Source organism: Neofelis nebulosa, chromosome 3, assembly GCF_028018385.1.
Source record: "Neofelis nebulosa isolate mNeoNeb1 chromosome 3, mNeoNeb1.pri, whole genome shotgun sequence".
Taxonomy (NCBI): domain Eukaryota; kingdom Metazoa; phylum Chordata; class Mammalia; order Carnivora; family Felidae; genus Neofelis; species Neofelis nebulosa.
The window spans coordinates 98,486,296-98,512,954 of record NC_080784.1 but is presented as its reverse complement, the minus strand read 5'-3'; the positions used below and the strand labels follow the sequence as shown (position 1 = coordinate 98,512,954).

Genomic DNA, 26,659 nt, shown 5'->3' with positions numbered 1-26,659 from the left:
TCACATTCTAGGATGATATTTAGATATACTGTGTGTACCTGAATATATACGCATGTACAGACCCTTTTTTGTGAAAACTGCAGCTGACTTTCCCTTGTTGAAAAATCAACACATTGTTTAATTGTTAAAGGTAAAACTGACATTTGAGAATGCATATGCTGTGAAAAAGGAAACAACTCAACCAAAACAGAAAAAGACACAGTCGAACACAAGTGATTTAGTCAAACTTCTGTGGGGAGAAGAGGTTGAAGGGATCCAGCAAAATATCCTAAACACTCCTCATATCGTTATGTATCTCACACTACAGCTTGACTCGGAAACATCAAAGGAAGAGGTGAGTGCCTTCTCAAAAGTGCAAAGGAAAAGAATAAGGATCTTTTATAGTCTTCCAGGTGAATAATAAGCACTTTTTTCAGTCATTCTGTGTCTTTATGGTTTTGGTATGTCTCTTACACAATCTTCTAATTGACAAACCTAATGAGTCCATTTATAGATTACTGAAATATTTGAATTTGTTTCTACCATCTTCTTTAAAAATTTCTATTTGAACTACTTTTACCATAATATTTTTCTTACCTGTTATTGGTTGCTGTAGTCTTTATTTCTATTTTTTTAGTAATTGCTCTTAACATTTTGTCATATTTATCTTAGCAGACTCTAAAGCAGTACCTTAACTCTTTTTTAAAATAATTCAAGGCCCTTGGTACACCTTAATTCCAATTTCCCCTCTTCACATACATGCTATTTTCCTCAGTATTTTCATGCTATCACTTTTTTAAAAATTCCAGAAATTGGGTGTAATTATACTAGTGTTACTACTATTAATTATTGTGACATTTTATATATTATAAAATATGTAAGTAATACATTATAAAAATGCATATTTTATCCATTGTATTCCATACAAATGGGCCTTCTTTAAATTTACATAAATGCTTACCACTTTCTTTACTATCTTTCTTATGTCTCTAACTGTCCTTATTTGATCATTTTTCTTCTTCTTAAGACATATATTTTAGGTATTTCTTTTTAGTGAAAGTCTCTAGATGATAAATACTTTTTGTTGTTATTTATCTGATGATGTTGTTTCACCTCATCTTGAAAGGTGCTTTATAATTATTACTACAGTGTGTTAGTCAAAATAGGCCAATCGTTGTAACAACTCTGATGTCTTAGTGGCTTAACATAATAGTTTATTTCTTATTTCAATATAAATGTTCCTGCTCATGTTGCTCCGTGGTCAGAGCCCTTCATCTAGTGGTTCCATGATTTCCAAAGGCTTCAGAGCCGTAGATCATTTTGCATCTAGTTCACCAATGAAAGAAGAGAGAAAGCATTTAATATCTCATGGGACATTTCCCGAGTCCTAGCTTAAAAATTAGAACATCACTTCTGCCCATGTTCCAGTGTCTAGAACTAGTTATATGGTCTCTCCCAATGCAAGGAGGTAAGAAAATGTAGTTTTTCTGTGTGGCTGAGAAGAAGATGAAGTTAGCGCATACTATTGCTTATTTCATTCAGGTAGAAAGTTATTTTCTCTACTGGTAGTCTTGTCTTAGTGATTTTATACTTTATTTCTGTAAGTATTTCATGTATATTCTGTGTTCTTCTGTATCCTTTATCTGCCCATTCTACCAACTCTGAGTCCTCTACGTCCTAAGACTTGTGGTGGTTTGCCTTCTTGTGTCCTTGGTGATCACTGACTAAACTTAACTGCTTGATTTTTATCTTTGGGAGTCCTGTGGTTTAAAAGTGGGAATGCCTTCCTCCAGAGAGAATTTGCTGCTTCTGCTTCTGCCACTGACCTAGGGTACTTCAGCCTTACTCAAGAATCCAGGTTTAACACAACGGTGCTAAGTTCAGCTTACCTACCTAGCCACTAGCTCAATACTCAGTGTCCTGACTGACACTATTGTAGGCATCAACCCTCAAAGCAACCCTGCCTCTGTCCTTCGGCCCACCACTCACCACTCCCAGCTTGCTTTGCAGTTCTGGGAAGGGGCTTGAAAGGGTATGGAGAAGATGTCCTTCTTACATATCTAGCAGTTCAACAAGTTACGTTCGAGCCATAACTCTACTTGTTTTACAGCGTAAGCGTCTCTCAGAGCATCTAGTTTACCATAATGCTTCAAGCACAAGGGAGATTTAAAAAGTTTTTACCTAATTTACATTTCTTTGCTTTTGAAATCCTTGCAGCCTATATTCTCATTGCCAAAGCCATTTTATCCAAGGAGTGTGTTTCCTCGTCTTGCTGCTGCTTCTGTTTTTTAAAATTTTTTTCAAAAGTGTTGCTTCTTTGTATATCAAAATTTAGTCAATAATTGAAATGGAAAAGAAAGGATTTACTTATATGTATTTTTTATAATTTTCTGTGTTCTGAAAACAGAAAAACCTAAAGTTAATTATTCTGATTTCTTGCATGTATTACTAGTTAAATGAGAAATTTAACCATTTATTATATAAAAACACACAACAAAATCCTGGGTCATCCTGGAGTAGAATACTTTCTACTGAAACTTTCTAGGTCATCCTGGAGTAGAATACTGCTGAGGCCTATTGTCATCTTTGCCTTTCTTTCCATGGGAAAGTGTGTAGATGTCTCTCAAATGAACAAGTTTCTGTCTGTTGACAGCCCTGTATCAACGCTGTAATTAGGAGAGGCTTTTTATTCTTACTGAACAGAGTGGAAGCTGCTGCAAATGCATGCCACTAACAAGTGTCTAAAAAGACAGCTAATTAAACTGGTTAGAAACTGTTGAGTTTGCCAGGTCCTTAACAGTAAGGCTTTCTGGGCTGGTTGCTGCAGAGGTTGGAATAGAGACTTGTTCAAATGACTTTTTTTACTAATATGACTTAGCATACAATAAAATGTCATAGGGTCATTTAGTTTTCATGTGAGTTACATAGTTAATAACTTGTATTCTCCAAGTTATAAGATTTGAAAATTTCAAAAACTTAATCAAAGAGTATATGGTTATTTGTTTAAAGTGGTGTTTGGTATTTGACCAAATGCAATAAGTGCATTTACTAGTCAAGGTTTAATTTTACTAAATAAGCATAACAGAAGATCTTAACTGATGTTTGGCTTAATTTTTAAAGATAGGATTTTTGTAACTGTTTTACAGTAGAAATATTGCAAGAAAATTTGAGGGTTAGGCAGAGTGTATTTGGCCAACATATTCTATAGCAATTTTCATATATTGAATGTGCTTAATAAGTATAAAAAAAGGTGTGTCCAGTTTATTAATTATTTGTATTTGTCATGATGTAAAAGTTGCCAAGACATGGATTCTAAGTCACATAATTATTTCTTGTAACGAGAGATCAAAATAAGATGTAGAACACTCTTTAGAGAGAGAATCAAGGAAAAGATCCAAGTTAGGAGTTTGGCTTTTCAATAGTGACTGTATTAATATTTACAGATATTAAATATTAAATAGCATAACTGGGAGCTACTTTGAATTCTCTATGATTTCATATAGAAATTTTTATTTTGCCTGCTTTTAATTTAACCTGTGAGGAAAATAGCATGTTGTTTTAACAACAAAAAAGTGAGGTACAGAATGATTCATCCTTTTGTGTAAAAGGTCTAGCACAATGCCTATCCTGATTTTGAAATTTATTTTATTTTATAAAAACTGTGTGTTTCTTGGGAACATGCTTTTCTTGAAAACAAAAAAATATATATTAAGCATTTGGTGAATTATCTTATAGATCTAGTTTTTTCCATAATTTAAAATGTGCTTTCTTTTAAAGTTTAATTTGTGGTGGGCAAACCCTTTTAAGTTTAAGACAGATAAGATATTATAATATCATAATACTGCTTTCTCTCTACTTGCACTACTTTCATTTTGTATTCTTACTTTGTAAATTTAATTGTAGTACCGTCTTATGTTTGAATAAGGATTTAATGATTTCACCAAAGATGATGATTATCTTTTAAATGTCAGTAATGAAAGTAATTAAAATTAAAGACTCTTACAAGTTACATGTGGTATCCATACAGATACACTACCACAGGAGATCAGAAAATTTGAGTAATTAAATATAATAAAATATTATTATTAGAATTTATTGTACAGGAGATTAAAGTTTAAAACATTGAAATTAATTGTAATTATTCTAACTAATGAGTGTCCTACTCAGTATATATTTTGATATTATGAACAATTTTGACAGTTTGTAACTGACTTCCAAATGTAGTGTTTTAAATACTAGGTAATGTGTTAAAATTCCAGACATACTTCCTTTCTTGTGTTTGTTTGAATGAAACTTCCCCTGAAGCTGAAAGGATTCATTTTTTTGTTCTTTTCTTAATAGTACAAAGCCTGAAGTTTCCATGACAAAAGTAATGGTTGGAAAATTTGGGGGGGGGGGGGTTGATCACTTCTCTTTCTTTTCATTTAACAGCAGGAAATTCTTTATCATTATCCAGTTTCTGATGCATCTCAGAAACTGAAAAGTGTGAGAGGGATATTTCTCACACTCTGTGACATGTTGGAAAATGTAACTGGGACACAAGTTACTAGGTAAGAATTGATTTTTATTTAGCTTTTATTCTATTTCTTGCAAGTTCTGTACCTTGGTTCTGACAAAATACTAATACAAGTACTTATTAAAAAAATATATTTGTATCTATAATGTAGATATCTATATAGCAGATATGATGTCTGCAGATATTTTGTTTCTTACCTAACATTTCTACCGGTCACCTATAAGGTGTAAGTTCTCAATACAGCTGTAGATCTGGGTGTTTGGCATACTTTAAATAACAAATTTGGACTAATGACATATATTGTAGCATTTATTCATGAAGGTGGTATTTCTTAAGCATGACATTATGTTGAGTCTGGGCTCTTTCATGTTTTTGTCTTGATTATTAATTTGCTAGGCAGTACTCCTGTGGTTGGTAAGAATGACTGAACACTGCATTTTTCATGTAGTTCAAAATAGTCTGTTCTACAACAATGACAGAAAAAAACACAATACACATACACTTTAAGAAGAGGAGCTAGAATGTTCCTTGTATCATCTGTGCAAGTTAACTTGATGAATAAACAACACTGATGTGAAATAATTTTTTGAAAAATAAAATATACCATATACTCAGTTATAGAGCCACACATCCCATTCAAAGTCAATTTATAAGCCCTGACTTTGAAATGCCACAGTTAACTTATGGGAGGAGGATGCTCAAAACTTGGTTGAGTTTTGTTTTTTGTTTTTTTAATAAAATAAATCTAGGGATTACAAACCATTTTTCTTTCTTAATATTTCAAAAGTTTTAGAAATATAAAGTTGGATTTTCTAAGGCTTTAACTTTTCCCATCTTTTGGTAAAAATGACACCTCTAAGATTCTAAAAGATAAGATCTGCAAGACAATAGCAAGAAGAATTTCCTTGTTTTCTAAATAAAAGTCATGTTTAATTCTGGGACTCATTTTCCAGACACTAGTAACTGAGGCTATATTTAATATATAAATTTGCATTCAAAAACACATGTTGAGTAAAATCATATGGTATTTGTCTTTCTCTGACTTATTTCACTTATCATAATACTCTAGCTCCATATATGTCATTGCAAATGGCAAGATTTCTTTTTTTTTTATGGCTGAGTAATATTCCATTGTGTATTTATATACCACCTCTTCTTTATCCATTCATCAGTCAGTGGACATTTAGGCTCTTTCCATAATTTAGTTGTTGTAGATAATGTTGCTATAAACATTGAGGTGTATATATCCCTTTGAATTAGTGTTTTAGTAATCTTTGGGAAAATACTTAGTGCAATTGCTAGATGGTAGGGTAGTTCTATTTTTAACTTTTTGAGAAACTTTCCTACTGTTTTCCAGAGCATCTGCACCAGTTTGCATTCCCCCCAACAATGCAAGAGGGTTCCCTTTTCTCTGCCAGCATCTATTGTGTCTTGTACTGTTGGTTTTAGCCATTCTGATAGGTATGAGGTCATACCTCATTATAGTATTGATTTGCATTTCCCTGGTAATGAGTGATGTTGAACATCTTTTCATGTGTCTGTTGGCCATCTGTATGTCTTCTTTGGAAAAATGTCTATTCATGTCTTCTGCCCATTTTTTTAGTTGGATTATTTGTTTTTTGGGTGTTGAGTTTTATAAGTTCTTTATTTATTTTGGATACTAACCCTTTATCAGATACGTAATTTGCAAATATCTCCTCCCATTCCATAGATTGCCTTTTAGTTTTGTTGACTGTTTCCTTCACTGTGCAGAAGCTTATTTTGATGATGTCCCGGTAGTTTATTTTTGCTTTTGTTTTTGTTGCCTTAGGAGACATATCTAGAAGTAAGTTGCTACAGCCAATGTCAAAGAAGTTACTGCCTGTGTTCTCCTTTAGGATTTTAATGGTTTCCTGTCTCACATTTAGATCTTTCATCCATTTTGAGTTTATTTTTGTGTATGGTGTAAGAAAGTGGTTCAGTTTCATTCTTCTCCGTGTTGCTGTCCAGTTTTCCCAACACCATTTGTTGAAGAAACAGTCTTTTTTCCCATTGGATATTCTTTTTTTCCTCTTTGTTGGAGATTAATTGACCATATAGGTATGGGTTTGTTTCTGGGTTTTCTATTCTGTGCCACTGATCTATGTGTCTGTTTTTGTGCCTATGCCAAACTGTCTTGATCACTACAGCTTTGTAATAAAACTTAAAGTCTAGAATTGTGATGTCTCTAGCTTTGCTTTTCTTTTTCAAGATTACTTTGGGGGTGCCTGGGTGGCTCAGTCGGTTAAGCGTCCAACTTCAGCTCAGGTCATGATCTCACGGTCCGTGAGTTTGAGCCCTGTGTCAGGATCTGTGCTGACAGCTCAGCAAGACCTTGTCTTGTTCCTGACCATAGAGGCAAATCTCTCAGTTTTTCCCCACTGAGGATGATATTAACTGCAGGTTTCTCATATAAGGCCTTTATTATGTTGAGATATGTTCCCTATAAACCTGCTTTGTTGAGGATTTTTATCATGAGTGAATGTTGTACTTTGTCAAATGCTTTTTCCTCCTCTATTGAAATGATATTTTAAAATTTTTATTAATGTGGTGTGTCACGTTGCTTGATTTGCAAATATTGAACCTCCCTTGCAACTCAGGAATAAATCCCACTTGATTGTGGTGAATGATTTTTTTGTAATGTTTGTTTATTTTTGAGAGAGAGAGAGAGAGAGAGAGAAAGGGGGGGGAGGGGCAGAGAGAGAGAGGGACAGACAGACGCTGACATCAGCAAGCCCAATGTGGTGCTTGAACCGATGAACTGGGAGATCATGATCTGAGCCAAAGTCAGACACTCAACCAACTGAGTTGAGGCAACTTGGGTGCCCCATGAATGATTTTTTTTAATGTGTTGTTGGATTCAGTTTGCTAGTAGTTTATTGAGAATTTTTGCATACACGTTCATCAGAGATATTGGCCTAATGTTCTCTTTTTTAGTGGAGTCTTTATCTTTGCAACGACACAGATGGAGCTAGAGAGTATTATGCTAAGCTAAATAAGTCAGAGAAAGACAAATACCAAGCGATTTCACTCATATTTGGAATTTAAGAACAAAACAAGCTAGCAAAGAGAAAATAAAATGAGAGAGGGAGGAAAACTAAGAAACAGACTTTTAACTATAGAGAACAAACTGCTGGTTACCAGGTGGGAAGTTGGTGGGAGGATAGGTAAAATAGGTGATCGGGATTAAGGAATGCACTTGCTGTGATGAGTGCTGGGTGATGTATGGAAGTGTTGAATCACTGTATTATACACCTGAAACTAATATTACACTGTATGTTCAATTGGAATTTAAAGGATTTTTAAAATTTATTTTATGTCTTTATAAATAGTTATTTAATTTTGAGAGAGACACAAAGCACAAGTGGAGGAGGGGCAGAGAGAGAGGGAGAGAGAGAATCCCAGCAGGCTCTGTGCTGTCAGTGAAGAACCCGACACATTGCTCGATCCCACGATCAACGAACAATGAGATCATGACCTGAGCTGAATCAAGAGGTGGACACTTAACCATCTGAACCACCCAGGAGCCCCAACTAACTGGAATTTAGATAAAACTTAACAAAAATTTAAAAAATATAATGATGGTAATGCCTGAAGACGATGTTAAAAAGATTAAAAAATATAATGTCTAGCAAATAGTATGCACTTGATTATAATAAAAAATAATAACAATAACAAATAATATGTATTAAACATTAGAGAAAATAATTAAAATAATGATATGAAAAAATATGTTGCAGGCCTCCTTTTATTTTTTATTTTTACTTTTTAAATGTTTATTTTTTTTGAGAGAGAGAGAAAGAGGATGCCCATAGGGAGGGGCAGAAAGAGAGAGGGAGAGAGAGAATCCCAAGCAGGCTCTGTGTTCAGCATGGCGCCCAGCACAGGGCTTGATTTCATGACCATGAGATCACAACCTGAGCCGACATCAAGAGTCAGTTGCTTAACTGACTGAGTCACCCAGGTGCCCTCCTTTTATTTTTTTTAAACAGCTTTATTGAGACATCATTCATTTATCATACAATTTGCTCATTTAAAGTGTACAATTCGGCAACCATCACCACAGTCAATTTTAGAATATTTTCATGATACCCAAATAAAAACCTATACTGGACATTTCATGTGAATGAAATCATAATACATGCTTATTTATGACTGACTTCTTAGGATAATGTTTTCAAAGTTCAGGCCTCCTTTTTAATCTTATTGGAAAGAAATTTTGTTTTAAGTTTCTCCATGTGGATTTGATTTTTTTCTTTTTACTCTAAAGGATAGATGTTATTTTACTTGATGTTTAGATCTTGTTATTAATGATAAGATATGGATTAAACATGTGGAAAACAGTAAATGTAGGTAGAAAAACTTTTTTGTAAAACAGTAAATATGAAAATGATTATTATTTCAGGGATTCCTTAGCAACATGTACGTCTTGTATACACAGTTTTAAAACTATAGTAATATTAATGTCTGAGTATAAAAAGAATCTAATATTTGTCAAAAAGCATATATATTTTTAAACTTTATTAAGACAATAGTAATATTTCTTTTGAAAAAATCTATTTCAATTCATGTTTAAAATCCCACACACTTATCTCTATTGTAATATAGAATATACATTATATTCCAAGGACTCAACCAATGAAAACTGATGTGTGTATTCTCACTTAAAGAAAAAAAAAAACACTAAAGAAAAAAAAAGGAAGGGGTATATCTGGGCGACTTAGTTAAGTGTCTGACTTGATTTTGGCTAAGGTCATAACCTCATTGTTCGTGAGATCAAACCCCCCATCGGGCTCTGTGCTGACAGCGCGGAGCCTGCTTGAGATTCTCTTTCTCCCTCTCTCTCTCTCTGCCCCTTCCCTGCTTGCACACATGCACATGCTCTCTCCCTCTCAAAAATAAATAAACTTTAAAGCAAAAACAAACACTGAATATGTTTTCTTCACACCATCTACCCACATTACAAGAAGGATCATACTCTGTTTTCATAGTTCTTTATTATATCTCTTTTTAGAACACATTTAATATGTTTTCCAACTTGATTGAAGTAGAGTAAATTGCATATATGTAAAATATACAATTTGATCAGTTTTGACAGAGGTGTATGACCCTGAGACCATTACCACAATGAATATATACATTATCCCAAAAGTTTCCTTGAGTACATGTTTAAATCTGACTTATATTTTGGTTCTTTGTTTAAGTACATGTGCCCCATATTGAATTATCACTTGTGAGCTGGAATCATGTTGTCCTTTCTTTGTAATTTCTCTTAATAAATAGAAATTTCTCTTAATAATTCTCTTAATAAATAGGCAATCAGAAAAGATTTGTTAAATTAGCACAGTCATGGAAGCTTTCTTTTGGGAAAAAAATAGTGTATAGTCACTTAATTTAGCAAAAGAATTTCAATACGTTTTACTGTAATGTGACTACTTTTGTTTGACCTGGAGCTTTTTATAGGTATTTAAAAGAATATTTCAGAATACATTATTGTTGTTATACAATTCCTTGCCTTTTCTGTGTGACAGATAGATGCCAAGAAACTTGTTTATTAAGCATGTGGTTCTTAAATCATACCATGTGTAATCTTTTATGAGTGACTGTTTATAATTTTATGACATTTAAAGATATTCTGACTTTATTTTCAAATCTATTTTTTCTTAGCTCATCCCTTCTTTTAAATGGGAAACAAATCCATGTGGCTTATTGGAAAGAATCTGACAAGTTGTTGTTAATTGGCCTGCCTGCTGAAGAGTAAGTTGAGATCTTTGTTTACCTTAAAATCTTTTCTAATATATTGCTAACAAAATCTGTTTCATTAAAAGTATGACATTTTTGTCAAAAGGCAAACTCCTTTAAACAGTCTTATGTTGGGGCACCTAGGTGGCTCAGTCTGGTTAAACCTCCAACTTCAGCTCAGGTCATGATCTCATGGTTGGTGGGTTTGAGTCCTGCATCGGGCTCTGTGCTGTCAGCTCAGAGCCTGGAACCTGCTTCAGATTCTGTGTCTCCCTCTCTCTCAGACCCTCCCCTGCTTGTGGTCTGTCTCTCTCTCTCTCAAAAATGAATAAACATTAAAAAAAATTTTTTAATAAAAAAATAGTCTTATGTTTTAAATATCTGTTCCACCAGTGCAATTGCTACCTATGTTAATTTGATATTAAAAATATAAAAAGCGCTGGGAACACCCAGCTAGACCAATTAGTAAGAAGAAGGACTTTCAACACACTTTCTTATGAGATGTGGCCAGTGTGAAGGTGGCTGAGAGATGACCTTCTCTGCTCAAACTTTTGACAAGATCGTGGTTTGGATTTTGTGTGTTCGGTTTTTTACTGTTGGAGATTTTGGAAAATTAAAAGTCAAGGAAAAAGGTGTTTGGCCCTGATGTTGAGCACCTTTGACAAAATACAGTTGACCCTTAAACAACGTGGATTTGAATTGTGCTGATCCACTTATATGTGGGTTGTTTTCAATAAATATATTAGAAGGTTTTTGGAGATTTGTGACAGTATGAAAAAGCTCACAGATGAACTACATAGTCTAGAAATATTGAAAATTTTGAGAAAAAGTTACATACATCATGAATGCATAAAATATGTGTAGATACAGTCTGTTTTATCATTTACTACCATAAAATATACACAGATCTATTATTAAAAGTTAAAATTTATCAAAACTTAAACAAATACTTACATGGAGCTATTCGCAATTGAGAGAAGTATAAACAAATGTAAAGATACATTATTAAATCATAACTGCATAAAATTAACCATAGCACATACTGTACTACTGGAATAATCTTATTGCTATCTCCTATTGCTGCTGTTGCAGTGACCTCAAGTGTTATCTACTTACAACCCCCCGTGACGTTAATCATCTCTGTATGAGCAGTTTGTCTTTCCAGTAAATTGCAGTAAAAAGTGATTTCTTACAGTTCTTGCATATTTTTCTTCGTGCAATAGTGTAAACCTTGAATAACACCGGGGGACCCATATGAAGTGCCACTAGTAATGCTGGAAATGCTCCCAAGAAGCAGACAAAAGTTAGGACATTACAAGAAAAAGCTAAATTGCTTGATATGTACTATAGATTGAGATCTGCAGCTGCAATTGGCCACCATTTCAACATAAATAAATCCTGCCTGAGGGCCATTGTAAAAAAGGAAAGGAAATTCCTGAAGCCATCACTACAGTTAGGCCAGCAGGTGCAAAAACATTGCACTTTTTGTGAAAGATCTTTTTATCTTGTATTGAAAAAGCAATTTTTATGTAGGTGCAGGATTGCTAGAAGGAAGGCATACCTACAGACTAATATGATTTAAGAAAAAAGCGGTCATGATATGACAACTTAAGGCAAAGGGAAGGTTAAGGATCTAAAGCAGGAGAATTTAATGCCAGCACAAAGGATGGTCTGACAATTTTAGAAGCAGGTTTAGCTTTAAAAATGTCAAGATATCAGGAGAAGCAGATTCTGCTAAGAGACTGCAGATGACTTCCCAGATGTCATTAAAAAAATCAGTGAGGAGGAAGGATATCTGCCTCAAGGTTTTTTGTTTTTTGTTTTTTAATGTTTATTTATTTTTGAGAGAGTGCAAGTGGAAGAGGGGCAGAGAGAGGGGGACAGAGGATCCGAAGCGGGTCCTGCAATGACGTCAGCAAGCCCAATGTGGGGCTTGAACTCATGAACCCCAAGATCATGACCTGAGCTGAAGTCAGACACTCAACCAACTGAGCCATCCAGGTGCGCCTCAAGATTTTTAATACAGACAAAAGTGCCCTATTCTGGGAGAAAGAAAAATGTTGCATAGGACATTAGTTAAGAAGAAAAGTGAGCACCAGAATTTAAGGTGGGAAGGAATAGGCTAACTCTGTTTTGTGAAGACACAGTCAGATTTATGATTAGGACTGCCCTTATGTATAAAGCTGCTAAGCCCCAAACCTTGAAGGGAAAAGATAAACACCAGTTGCCAGTCTTTTGGTTGTACAACAAGAAGGCCTGGGCAATGAGAATCCTTTTTCTGGACTGGTTCTGTTGATGCTTTGTCCCTGAAGTCAGGAAGTACTTCACCAGTAAGGGACTGCCTTTGAAAGTTCTTTTGATATTGGACAATGCCCCTGGCCACCCAGAACCCCATGAGTTCAGTACCAAAGATGTCAGTCTACTTGCCCCCAAACAAAACATCTCCAATTTAACCTCTAGATCAAGGGGTCACAAGGGCCTTTAGACATCATTACACATGGTACTCTATGGAAAGGATTGTCAATGCCATGGAGGGGGACCCCAATAGAACATCATGAAAGTCTGGAAGGACTACACCACTGAAGATGCCATTGTTGTTATAGAAAAAGCCACAAAAGTCATCAATCCTGAAACAATAAATTCTTGCTGGAGAAAATTGTGTCCAGATGTTGTGCATGACGTCACAAGATTTATGACAGAGCCAATTAGGGAAATCATGAAAGAGATTGTGGATCTGGCAAAAAGGTGGCAGGGCAGGGAGTGAAGGGTTTCAATATAAAGCTCTTACAAAATTTCAAGAGCTAATAGACACCACACCTGAGGAATGAACAGAAGATGACTTAATGGAGATGTGCCATCTCCACACATGGCCACATCCAGTGCCAGCAAACAAATTGACACTAGACAATCCGGCCGTAACGTTCTAATTATTCAGGACTGCTTTTGACCTCTTTTACAACACAAACCCTTCTATGATATGGGCACTAATAATAAAGCAAATGGTGGAAGAAATTTTGATAACATATAGGAATATTTTTAGAGAAACGAAAAAGCAGAAAAGTCAGAAAGAAATTACGATATATTTCTGTAAAGTTACACCAAGTGTGCCTGCCTGTCCTGCCTCCCCTTGCACCTCCACATCTGCTTATGCCACTCCTGAGACAGCAAGACCAACCCCTCCTCTTCCTCCTCTACTCAATATGAATACTTTCTCCGCCTACTCAATATGGAGATGAGGAGGATGAAGATCTTTATGATGATCCACTTCCACTTAATGAATAGTAGAAAATCATTATGCCATACAGTTAATAAACTTATCTGTTGTACATTTGTGTGTCTTCGTGCAAATCAATATTTGCGAAAATCTAATAATTGTACAGCAAGAACTGTGTCATCATCATCGTTGTATAAGTATTCATCTTGTAGAACATCACATGCAAGATTTCTGTGGAAGGGAATAGTCTATCCTTATAGAGGCATAAGATGATTGATATTTAATATAAAATTAATAATGTGTTAGTTTTCTTACTGCCTTATAACTTTGCTTTTTGCTTTTTTGCAGCAGTGTTTCCAGTTGTGTTATGAATATAATACAGTGTGCCCTAAAAAATTTTAAATATTTACTCTCTAGTCTGTAGTCTAGGCTACCATGAAGTAATACTATCAATTATACTAGGCTACCATAAAGAAATCATATTGCTCTTTCTTCATTATCAACACATAAGTTGTCTGTAAATAAATATGAATTTCTTTTTAACATCTTTTCATTTTGGGTGTCTAGTGTTAGTAATATGTGTAAATCTACAGTGTTTTGTATCGTATAAGACAGTATTGATGTAGGTACTGACAGATGATTCATCTTGTAAACAGATGATACAAACTTATGGCATCAATTTCTCTTCTTATGATTTTCTTAATAACATTTTCTTTCCTCTAGCTTGCTTTATTGTAAGAATACAGTATATAATACATACAAGATATGTGTTAATTAACTGTTATCATAAGGCTTCCAGTCAACAGTAGACTATTATTATTTAAGTTTTGGGGAAGTTAAAATTTATACTTGGATTTTCAGTTGCCTGGGGTGTAGGGACTCCTAACCCCTGCATTGTTCAAAGGTCAACTGTAATGAATATTTAACTTTAAAGTGACTTCTCTAATGGTATGTTTTATATTATTATTTTCACCTTCTTAACTTTTAATTTTAATGTATATATTATTTTTATAGTTGGAGATAAGAGCTGGATTGATGTTTATGAGTAGAATGTGAACCCAGGGACTACGTTAGGTATTTTACATTCATTCATCTCATTTAATCTTCAAAATCAGCTCCAGATGTACATCATGATCTCTGGCCCCATCTTATAAATGAGGAAAGTAAAACTAAGAGAAGATTAAATAACTTGCTAAAGATCACAAAACTAACAAGAAGCAGAATTGGAAGTTGAAGGAGAGTCTTTCTGAATTATTTCTGAAACTACATTGCTTCCCTAATGTCATAAGACATTAAAAGCTGGGGGGGGGGGGGAATGGGGTAGGAATATGGAGAACTGCCCCCAAGGAGAAGTTTTTAATTATTGTTAGACTAGTCTTATGTCCCTGTTCAATGATTTTTTAAAACTTGTAATTTAGATTCTTCCCTGCTTTAAAAAAAAAAAAAATTTGACAACTTCTATTAAACTATTAACACATTTTAGTTTTAACCTTTTGGTGCATAGAACTATCATATATTATCTACCAAATAGTGATCAAATATCAAAATAAATACTATATTATGTGACTGACACAACGTTAGAGAATACCAGTTTAGATAACTTTTCTTTTGGTGTTGCCTTATGCTTCCCAAGGAAGAAAAAAAGTAGACCTCAAAAAAATGCATTATACAGCTACTCTAGACATGAATATGACTATTTTCTATTATTGATGATTTTGTTAACAAGATTTCTTTCATTATGTAACAGTGTATTTGTTATCTATTCCTAGGTAACAAATTACACCAAAATTTAGGGACTTAAAACAGCAGACATTTATTATCTCATAGGTGTCTTTGTGAGTCAGGAATTCATGAACAACTTAGCTGGGTAGTTCTGACTCAGGATCTGTCTTGAGGTTGCAGTCAAAATGTTGTCCAGGGATACAGTTTTTTGAAGGCTTAACTGAAGCTAGAGCATCTGCTTCCAAGATGGCTTACACACATAGCCATTGTTGAGAGGCCTTAGTTCCTTGCCAAATGGGTCTCTCCTGTAGAGCTGTTGGAATGTCCTCACATGTCAGCTGGCTTCCCTCAAAGCAAGTTATGGAGAAATAGATTTCTCCAAAACAGAGAAAGAGGGGAAGCTGACTTAGTCTTATAAATGATGCAGTCATTTCCACTATATACTATTTGTTAGGAGTAAGTTGCTAAGTCCAGCCCACACTCAAGGGAAGGGCAATTAAGCTCTACCTCTAGAGAGGAAGAGTAGCGAACAATCTGTTGACATGTTTTCATACCACAAACAGGAACTCCAAAGGAGACTATAGTGAAAAATTATCCAAATGATTGTGCTTTAAAGATGTCTAATTTTGGACAAAAGGTTATATGATCTGTCATGAATGTGTGGTTCAAAAATTTTTTTAATTTCATTTATTTCTGTTCTAATCTTTATTTTTTTTCCTTCTATTGACTTCGGGCTTTGTTCTTCTTTTTCTAGTTCCTTTAGGATGTAAGGTTAGGTTGTTTATTTGATACTTTTTTAGTTATCAAAGTAGGCCTGTATTGCTATAAATTTCCCTCCTAGAACAGCCTTTGCTGCATCCCCAAGATTTCGACCATTGTGTTTTCATTTTCATTTGTCTCCATGTATTTCCTGTGTGTTTCAAAATGTTTAACTTGAAGGATAATGGTGCTGTGACATATACTACATGGTGATTCCCTTAACCAGCTAATTTGTATTTTTCTGACTCAAAAGAGACTATGATGAACCCTGCTAGAATACTGCCTTATGTCAATGGGCCAGATTATGAAAAAGCTGAGTTGTTTTGAAAGTATGGGTTTACAAGAATTGGAGGACACTCATTATAAATTACTTTAGGATAAAATAATTATGCTTAGACTTTTATAGTGGCCCAAACAGCAAAAGAAAGAAAACAGAAAATACAATGGTAAGCTGAAGGTAGTGTAGACAGACACAGGGAAAAGGAAGGCCCTGCTAAGGAACTGAGCAGAGGCTGCTCAGCCACATTCTGATGCTATCAGCCAAATTAATTATGCAGATAGAGACAGTTTCCAGGCAAGGTTTTACCCTGAAGCCAAAAAAAAAAAAAAAAAAAGGCTGTCCCAGCTGAGCTGAGCTCTGAATTAAGGTTGTGCTGCATAGGGGATGCTCTAGCCAATTTCCCAGTCTTTATTTCTGGGTGATGGGGATAGAAAGTGTCTACCCTAAATATTAGTCATTCCTATCCTGGGGAACTTGGTTTGATAAATTAGAATGAATTTGAAGATCCCCTTTATTCTACTCTGTACCAGATTCTTTTCCTCATCCCATCTTGTTTCACATAGCCATGAAAGATAGGAATTATTATTCTACTTTGTTCAAACTGAGAAATAGAGTATGAGAGATCATGCACAAGCACCTCCTCAGTGTCAATTAATAGGTCTTTGTATCTCTAACACTGTGCATGTGGTTTGTAATGGAAGTGGCAGGCCTGGGATTTTTCTCTCATTTGTCTTAAATGCCAGTCTATGCATTTCCTTCTTTGCCACTATGCCTTTTATGAGCAAAATGAGAAAAGTGCCACCCCACAGAAGATCAGGTCAGGTGTATAATCCAGGAACATGTGTTTTCAGAGGGGAGATCATCTTCCTGTGATGACTGCAGTGAATAGTGGGGACCCAACCAGGAAGTCATTGTGAGGTTGTAGAGAGAGTAACTTTAGAGCTAAGAAGATGGATGTCCACAGGCAGGTTCTACTCCCTTTAAGTCCTTGTACAAGTTACTTAACTTCTTGGACCTCAGTTTACCCATTGCCATAATAGCAATAATCAGACCTACTTTGTAGAATTTTTATCAGGCTACCAAGAAAACAGTTAATTCCATTTCTTTCCTCTACTTTCTTTCCCTTCTCCCATTTGTTTAGGGGTGTCTTTTGTCACAGAAGTTGGAGGTTCGGTTGAAATCTGGGTAATACTGGAAAGTGTCAAGAATTTAGCATTTTTTTCTGAGCTCAGATACTGCACTACTTTATATGCATTAATTTAATCCTCAAAATGAACCTGAGAAGGGCTTAGTGATTATTCCCCCATTTTATACATGAGGAAACCGAACCCTAAGGAGGTATAAATAATTTCCACGTAGGTAGTGATATAAAAGTCCTTACTTGACCCATGCTAGAACTCCAAGTCTAGATATCAGAGTCTTCAGTTGCTAATTCAGTGAACCATTTTACACAGCCATACTCGCAGTTGACACACAGACTTTTCACATTCCTTACATATAAAATGGAACGATGTTCTGCTTCTTTTAGATATGTATCACTTGGTTATGTTATAAATGAACAAATGTATTTTTCTTCTTTTTAGAGTTCCTCTCCCTCAGCTAAGGAGTATGATAAAAGATGTTGCCCAAACCTTAACATTTATGTATGGTTCTTTAGATAGGTAAGTATGAATTGAATCTCAAGTTTTTTGTTTGTTTGTTTTAAAAAAAAAACAAAAACTTTTAACCACAGAGAACAAACTGATGGTTATCAGAGGGAAGGGAGGTGGGAGGATGGGTAAAATAGATGACTGGGATTAAGGAGTGCACTTGCTGTGATAAGCACTGGGTGATGTAGGGAAGTGTCGTATCACTATATTGCGTATCTGAAATTAATATAAAAGAGTGTTAACTATACTGGAATTAAAATAACTTAACAAAAAATAATACTAAAAATAATAAAGATACCAGTGCTCCTAAAAAAATGAACCTCAAGTTTTAAGCACATGATTCCAAATCACCTTTTGCATTTAATACTTTTCCTTGTTTGGCAAGTTATTTGTTTTGTTTTGTTTTTTTCTTTCTTTCTCTGATTTTCTCATCTTTTATTACTGGCTTCATTTTACAGTTCTAGGCACTTTTTCACTTGATCTGTTCATTGCTTTTTCATTTTTGGTCTCATGTTAGTTTAGCAAAATAAAGTAAAATAATGATAAAACCATAATTATATTCTGACTTGATATATTTCTATAGAAGCAAATATAAGGGCATTTCTTCAAAACAAATACAAAAAGGAGTAAGAAGATTTTAAGTTGTGTTGTTCTCTCATTATAAGACCAGTGTCAAATGCACTGTCCTAAAATGTGATTCTTCTTTCTTAAACCAATTTTTAAATTAAAAAAAAAAGCACTATTAAAATATATAAATGACACAGTAAAGATATTTAGTTTCATGTGTGTCATATGTTTCCTATACAATATGAATACAGTATATATATTCCCTTTTAAAATATGTGTGGGCTCATGTTATGCCTATTTTCCTGCTTCTTGTTTTTTTAACATTACAGTAAAATATGATGCATCTTTCTTGATCTAAAGGAGGCAATTTGAGGTAACTTCAGGATTTGAACACATGAAATTATGGATGAAAAAAAGATTTTTCTGTTTGTGGGATTTTTTCTAAGTTCCAGTACTTCAGAGAGCTAAAATGATACCTTTGCTTTCAAAGCCTTAAGAGTATATAAGTATAAAGATCCAAAACAGTTTATATGTCTTTCCAAACCACAGTGGTATTGGCTCCCTGTTTATCTCTTATGGATCTTTGTTACCACTGTTCTCAAAGCAGCCTGAAATAACTTTCTGTGACATTGGGACTGTGTAGTGTACAGAATTCTCTTCAACAAGCCTCTTAGAAGACACATCCCTCTCAAACCTAATTACTGGTGAGCCTTTTCCAAATATGTGAACTACAAAAGGCCAGGCAGCCACCAACATTGTTTTTAACTTTTACTAATAAGGAAACTTTTAACCAATGAACAGTAAGATATGGTTGTAAACTACTTCCTTAAATTTACACTGGGTGAGCAAACCTTGCCATGTTTTACCTTAACTGAAGCTTTATGTTTTCATAAAAACAGAGATAATTAAAGATTAAATTCCTGAGATGAATTCCATAACTTAAGACAATCATTTGGGGTTGTTCTGCAAATTCCAAATGGACGCAGTTATGAACAGAGAGACTCTTCATTTCTGTGAATTTCATTTTGAAATTTAGCTTTCTTTTACTTGGAAGTATCACCAAATTGGCAGCGAGTTTTAGTTTCTTCTTGTTCTAGTGAGAATTGGAAAGGCAAACTAAGATAATGAATGTGAAGATCCATTGAGTTCTTACGACCAAGAAGCAGTATGGATCCAAGATGTTGTTAATAGTCATTTTGTAGTAATTTTTAATAAGGTTTTTTCTAATTATGAAAGATATTAAAGGCCCATTATGAAAAATTATGAAAAGATTAAGAAGTCCAAAGAGTTAATTTTTTTAAGTTGTGAGCTGTTTAGTTCCTGTGAGCCACAGAAAAGTGATTTTGTATTAACAAGTTTAGGGGCATCTTTGTGGCTCAGTGGGTTAAATCTCTGACTCTTGATTTCTGCTTGGGTCATGATCTCATGGTCATGAGATCAAGCCCTGCATTGGACTCCGTGCTGGGTGTGGAGCCTGCTTAAGATTCTCTCTTTTCCTCTCCCTTTACCCCTCCCCTACTCATGCTCTCTCTCCAAAAAAAAAAAAAAAAAAAAAGTTTAGTATTGTGATCATATTAAAGATAGATTTCCTCCACTATTCCTAGCAAAACTATCAGCAGACTCTAAACAGTCTGTCTCCAAAACATATCTCAAATCCATTCATTTCTCTCCATCCTCACTATCACCTTGTACAGCCACCACCATCTCTCACTGCTGTAACAATCTCCATTCTTGCCACTTTAATAAATTTCCAGGGATATTGGCCTGTAGTTCTCTTTTTTTGCTTGGTCTCTGTCTGGTTTGGGAATCAAAGTAATGCTGGCTTCATAGAATAAGTCAGGAAGTTTTCCTTCCCTTTCTATTTTTTGGAGCAACTTGAGAAGGATAGGTATTATCTCTGCTTTAAATGTCTGATAGAATTCCCCAGGGAAGCCATCTGGTCCTGGACTCTTATTTGTTGGGAGATTTTTGATAACTGATTCAATTTCTTCACTAGTTATGGGTCTGTTAAAATTTTGTTTCTTACCATTTGAGTTTTGGAAGTACTTGAGTTTTGGAAGTACCTCCCGTTTGAGTTTTGGAACTACAGGCCAATATTCCTGATGCAAATGGATGTAAAAATTCTCAACAAGATACTAGCAAATCGAATTCAACAGCATATAAAAAGAATTATTCACCATGATCAAGTGGGATTCGTTCCTGGGCTGCAGGGCTGGGTCAATATTCGCAAATCAATCAGTTTGATACATCACATTAATAAAAGAAAAGATAAGAGCCATGTGATCCTGTCAATCAATGCAGAAAAACATTTGAAAAATTCAGCATTCTTTCTTAATAAAGACCCTCGAGAAAGTCGGGATAGAAGGAACATACTTAAACATCATAAAAGCCATTTATGAAAAGTCCACAGCTAATATCATCCTCAGTGGGGAAAAACTGAGAGCTTTCCCCCTGAGGTCAGGAACACAACAGGATGTCCACTCTCACTGCTGTTGTTTAACATAGTGTTGGAAGTTCTAGCATCAGCCATCAGACAACAAAAGGAAATGAAAGGCATCATAATTGACAAATATGAAGTCAAGCCTTTCACTTTTTGCAGATGACATGATACTATACATGGAAAACCTGATAGACTCCACCAGAAGTCTGCTAGAACTGATACATGAATTCAGCAAAGTTGTAGGATACTAAATTAATGTACAAAATCAGTTGTATTTTTATACACCAATAATGAAGCAACAGAAAGACAAACAAAGAAGCTGATCCCATTCACAATTGCACCAAGAATCATAAAATACCTAGGAATAAACCTAACCAAAGATGTAAAAGATCTGTATGCTGAAAACTATAGAAAACATATGAAGGAAATTGAAGAAGATACAAAGAAATGGAAAAACATTCCATGCTCATGGGTTGGAAGAATAAATATTGTTAAAATGTCAATACTACACTATCAACAATAGCCAAAGTATGGAAAGAGCCCAAATGTCCATCGATGGATGAATGGATAAAGAAGAGGTGGTATATCTATACAATGGAGTATTACTTGGCAATGAAAAAGAATGAACCCTTGCCATTTGCAACTACGTAGATGGAACTGGAGGGCATTATGCTAAGTGAAATTAGTCAGAGAAAGACAAAAATCATAGGACTTCACTCATATGAGGACTTTAAGAGACAAAACAGATGAACATAAGGGAAGGGAAACAAAAATAATATAAAAATTATAATAATAGGGAGGGGGACAAAACAAAAGAGACTCATAAATATGGAGAACAAACTGAGGGTTACTGGAGTGTTGTGGGAGGGGGGATGGCTAAATGGGTAAGGGGCACTAAGGAATCTACTCCTGAAATCATTGTTGCACCATATGCTAACTAATTTGGATGTGAATTAAAAAAAAATTTTTTTTTAAACGTCAATACTACCCAAAGCAATCTACACATTCAATGTAATCCCCATCAAAATTGCACCAGCATTCTTCTCGAAGCTAGAAACAAGCAATCCTAAAATTTGTATGGAACCACAAAAGACGCCAAATAGCCAAAGTAATATTGAAGAAGAAAACCAAAGCAGGAGGCATCACCATCCCAGACTTTAGCCTTTACTACAAAGCTGTAATCATCAAGACAGTATGGTATTGGCACAAAAACAGACGCATAGACCAATGGAATAGAATAGAGACTCCAGAATTGGACCCACAAATGTAGGGCCAACTCATCTTTGACAAAGCAGGAAAGAATATCCAATGGAAAAAAGACAGTCTCTTTAACAAATGGTGCTGGGAGAACTGGACATCAACATGCAGAAGAATGAAACTAGACCACTTTCTTACACCATTCACAAAAATAAAGTCAAAATGGATGAAGGACCTGGATGTGAGACAGGAAACCATCAAAACTCTAGAGGAGAAAGCAGGAAAAAACCTCTCTGACCTCAGCCGCAGCAATTTCTTACTCAACACATCTCCAAAGGCAAGGGAATTAAACGCAAAAATGAACTATTGGGACCTCGTCAAGGTAACAAGCTTCTGCACAGCAAAGGAAACAATCAACAAAAGTAAAAGGCAACTAATGGAATGGGAAAAGATATTTGCAAATGACATATCAGACAAAGGGCTAGTATCCAAAATCTATAAAGAACTCTCCAAACTCCACACCCAAAAAACAAATAATCCAGTGAAGAAATGGGCAGAAAACACGAATAGACACTTTTCTAAAGAAGACATCCAGAGGACCAACAGGACATGAAAAGATGCTCAACATCACTCCTTATCAGGGAAATATAAATCAAAACCACACTGAGATACCACCTCACTCTGGTCAGAGTGGCTAAAATGAACAAATCAGGAGACTATGGATGCTGGAGAGGATGTGGAGAAACGAGAACCCTCTTGCACTGTTGGTGGGAATGCAAACTGGTGTAGCCGCTCTGGAAAAGAGTGTGGAGGTTCCTCAAAAAATTAAAAATAGACCTCCCCTATGACCCAGCAGTAGCACTGCTAGGAATTTACCCAAGGGATACAGGAGTGCTGATGCATAGGGGCACTTGTACCCCAATGTTTATAGCAGCACTTTCAGCAATAGCCAAATTATGGAAAGAGCCTAAATGTCCATCAGCTGACGAATTGATAAAAAAGTTGTGGTTTATATATACAATGGAATACTACTTGACAATGAGAAAGAATGAAATCTGACCATTTGTAGCGATGTGGATGGAACTGGAAAGTATTATGCTAAGTGAAATAAGTCAGGCAGAGAAAGACAGATGCCATATGTTTTTACTCATATGTGGATCCTGAGAAACTTAACAGAAGACCAGGGGGGAGAGGAAGGGGGGAGGGGAGTTACAGAGAGGGAAGAAGGCAAACCATAAGAGACTCTTAAATACTGAGAACGAACTGAGGGTTGATGAGGAGTGGGGGAGAGGGGAAACTGGGTGATGGGCATTTAGGAGGGCACCTGTTGGGATGAGTACTAGGTGTTGTATGGAAACCAGTTTGACAATAAACTATGTTTATTAAAAAAAAAATTCCAAATGTGGTTAAAGCAGTCTTTTTACATTATAATCTAGCCCTACATATCTTTCTGATTTCAGATTTCAAACCACATTTCCTCTCTGGCTGGTCTGTGGACACCCTGGCCACACTTGTTCCACACTAGGGCTTTTGCGCTCTTTTCTCTTCCTAGGTCTTCTTGACATTGGGATCTCAGCTAAATGTCCATTCTCAAAGACTCTTCCCCAACTTTTGATCTAAAATAACCAACCAGTTACATCACCCATTCACATGATCTTGTTCTCTGTATATCTCTTTGTACAAGTTCGTGTTTTTACTCTTTGTTCATTAGTTGTCTTTCTCCATTAGAACATGAGCTCCACAGAAGCAGAGACCTTGTCTTTTGTCTTGATATTTTTACTGCGGTACCTCCAGCAATGAGAATAGTGCCTAGAACATAGTTGGCACTCAAGCAATTTGTTGAATAAATCCATGAATATTATTCTGATGTACTAATGGTACATATACTAGCTATTGTGTTATCAAGCAGGCTATTCCAATGAATAGTTGCAGGCAATGCTCTATTATTTTTACATAACTAAAGTCAAGTGTTTAGTGTGTGTGTCTCTCTCTCTATCTCTTTTTCGGTTCTTCAGTAGTGTTGCCTACATTAGTGAAGAAGGGAAAAATAACTTAGGCTAATTATGTGCTTACTGTGTTCAGTAAGTAATAAGTATAATAAATAAATAAATAAAGTACTAAGTACTTTGCATGCAAGTCAGATTGTATTATCCCCATTTTTAGAGTTGGAAACAAAAGTTCAAAGAACTTTTCCTGAGATAACTACCTGGTAAAAGCAATGATAAGATTCAAAGACAAATATGTTCTATTACAAAGCTCAAAATTTCTTTATTATTCCATCTTGCCTGAAAGATATTGAGAGGTTAAATGGTTAAGAGATAAGGTAAAAGCAACTTACATTTTTTTACAAAAAGGTTACTTCAGTCCATTTTGTTGTAGATATACCGCTTGTGTTAGCCCTGTGGTTCTTCCATAATACCATCTACTCAGTGCATTTGAAAGTAGGTTTTCGGTGCAATAACATTATAGCAGTAATTCTTTTTTTTTTAGTTTTTTTTAACGTTTTTATTTATTTTTGAGACAGAGAAAGACAGAGCATGAACGGGGAGGGGCAGAGAGAGAGGGAGACACAGAATCGGAAGCAGGCTCCAGGCTCTGAGCCATCAGTCCAGAGCCCGACGCGGGGCTCGAACTCATGGACCGCAAGATCGTGACCTGAGCTGAAGTCAGATGCTTAACCGACTGAGCCACCCAGGCGCCCCTAGCAGTAATTCTTCATAAGGGAGAGGAAGAAGGAAGAGAGCCTATGTATTTGGGAAAGATCCACTCTCCTAGAGACATACAAAAGATGACCACTATTTCCATATGTTTTTCTGACTTACAGCTGTTGTTTCTTCAGTGCCTTTTGCCAGGTTGAGAATGTTCCTCGTCTGGATCATTTTTTCATCTTGTTCTTTCAAAGAGCACTTCAGCCTACTAAACTACATTCCAGTGCCAGTTTGAACGCACAACGATATGATGCTTCCAGTGCAGTGCTTTTAGACAGTCTCCCCGGAGTTCGGTGGCTCACACTTCCACAGGAAATCAAGGTAATCCTGGGTGTCGTAAATAAAAATCAGAACCAGTTGCCTTGTAATTTTTTACCTTCTCTCTTTTTTAGCCTTTTTGTATTTTCAGGATTGTGGGTAAGAGTTGAAGCCATTGATTGATGAAGTAGGTGATCCAGTACAGTGAACTTAAACAAATATTTCTTTCTAAACAGAAATTAGCTCTCTCATCTTACTGTAACATTTAAGCATTTTCTAAATTTGTAATACTTCTCAGAAATCATAATTATATGGTGTGACTTGCTTTTGTTTATCAGATGTTCTTTTAAAAAAAAAATTTTTTTTAACCTTTATTCATTTTTGAGAGACAGAGACAGAGCATGAGCGGGGAAGGGGCAGAGAGAGGGAGACACAGAATCTGAAACAGGCTCCAGGCTCTGAGCTGTCAGCACAGAGCCCAACGTGGGCCTCAAACTCATGAACTGCGAGATCATGACCTGAGCTGAAGTCAGATGCTCAACCGACTGAGCCACCCAGGCGCCCCAGATGTTTTTTTTTAATGTCATTTTTCTTAAGGTACACTGGAATAATTAAGAGAGTAGATACTTTGTTCTCTTAAGGAATGTGAAGAAACAATTATTGTAACCTTGTACGTTAGCCTACAGAGTTCAGTAGCAGGAATAGCAGCCTGTAAGCATTAATATTTGTGAGATCAGAATTAACAAGTGGGTACTTTTCTTGTTGTCTATTATTTTTTACAAGAGCATCAAAGCCACAAAAAGGAGTACATGAAATATTTGCTAGATACAGAAAAATGCAGGTCACAAATGAGTAATAAGTCATAGAGTGTGAAAAGTATTGAAAGGCATGACTAATGTTTCCAAAGCTTTTGTCATCTCAGTAAGACACAGTTTGTGAAATAGTCCTGCAGAGAGTGCCTTGGCCTTTAAAAAGAAAAGGAAAAGGAAAAAAAAGGATTCTTTTCCACAAATTGCATTTATGCTACAAGCTTTAACTGCCAATAGTTTTCAATTTATATATATGTATTACAGATTAAACTACAGATTAAATTTATTCTGTTTTTAAATTTTGAATGTTTCATGGAAGAACAAACACATGAAAGAGTTCGGGCAATTTCCATAGAAACAAAAGCTAAATCCTAAGTAAGATTTTTCTAATAACCCTGTAGGGAAGCTAAACTGTGCCAGGTTCCAGGGGAACACTTTTCTTCATGTTTTAATCCATAAATAAAGATTAAAAGTCCTTTTATATAGAACATAGGAAAGAGACAGGGAAGAATGTTTATTTTCCAGGGATCTAACTGTTGAGAAATATACAGCAATAGAGGGGGAAAAAAAAAACCTCAAAATAGATTGGGTACATTAAGATGGGTTATTTTCCTGTAAGAATTTTGATAGGTTCAAAAATTTCCTAATTCAAAACTAGAAAGCAATTTTTTAACCTCATAAGTTATTTTGCATTGAATACAGAGTGAAGTTCATTTTGTAATAATTGGGATTTAATTGAAAAATGACAATATGTTAAATAATTTTTTTCCATGTAATTGCAAAGCTTAAAACAACATGTTC

At 35.3% G+C, this 26,659-nt stretch overlaps 1 protein-coding gene across 3 annotated transcripts in view; it reads left to right on the top strand.

Moving 5' to 3' along the window:
- The window catches only part of INTU (inturned planar cell polarity protein), a 95,794-nt gene that overhangs the window by 42,963 nt on the left and 26,172 nt on the right, over positions 1–26,659 (top strand). For 2 of the 3 annotated variants that reach the window (XM_058721429.1, XM_058721427.1), the window contains exons 4-8: positions 131–334; positions 4,411–4,529; positions 10,181–10,270; positions 17,814–17,891; positions 24,908–25,112. In XM_058721429.1, coding sequence (XP_058577412.1) covers positions 131–334; positions 4,411–4,529; positions 10,181–10,270; positions 17,814–17,891; positions 24,908–25,112 — 696 coding nt within the window. The remainder of the gene's footprint in view (positions 1–130; positions 335–4,410; positions 4,530–10,180; positions 10,271–17,813; positions 17,892–24,907; positions 25,113–26,659) is intronic. The other variant, XM_058721428.1, reaches the window with a different exon arrangement.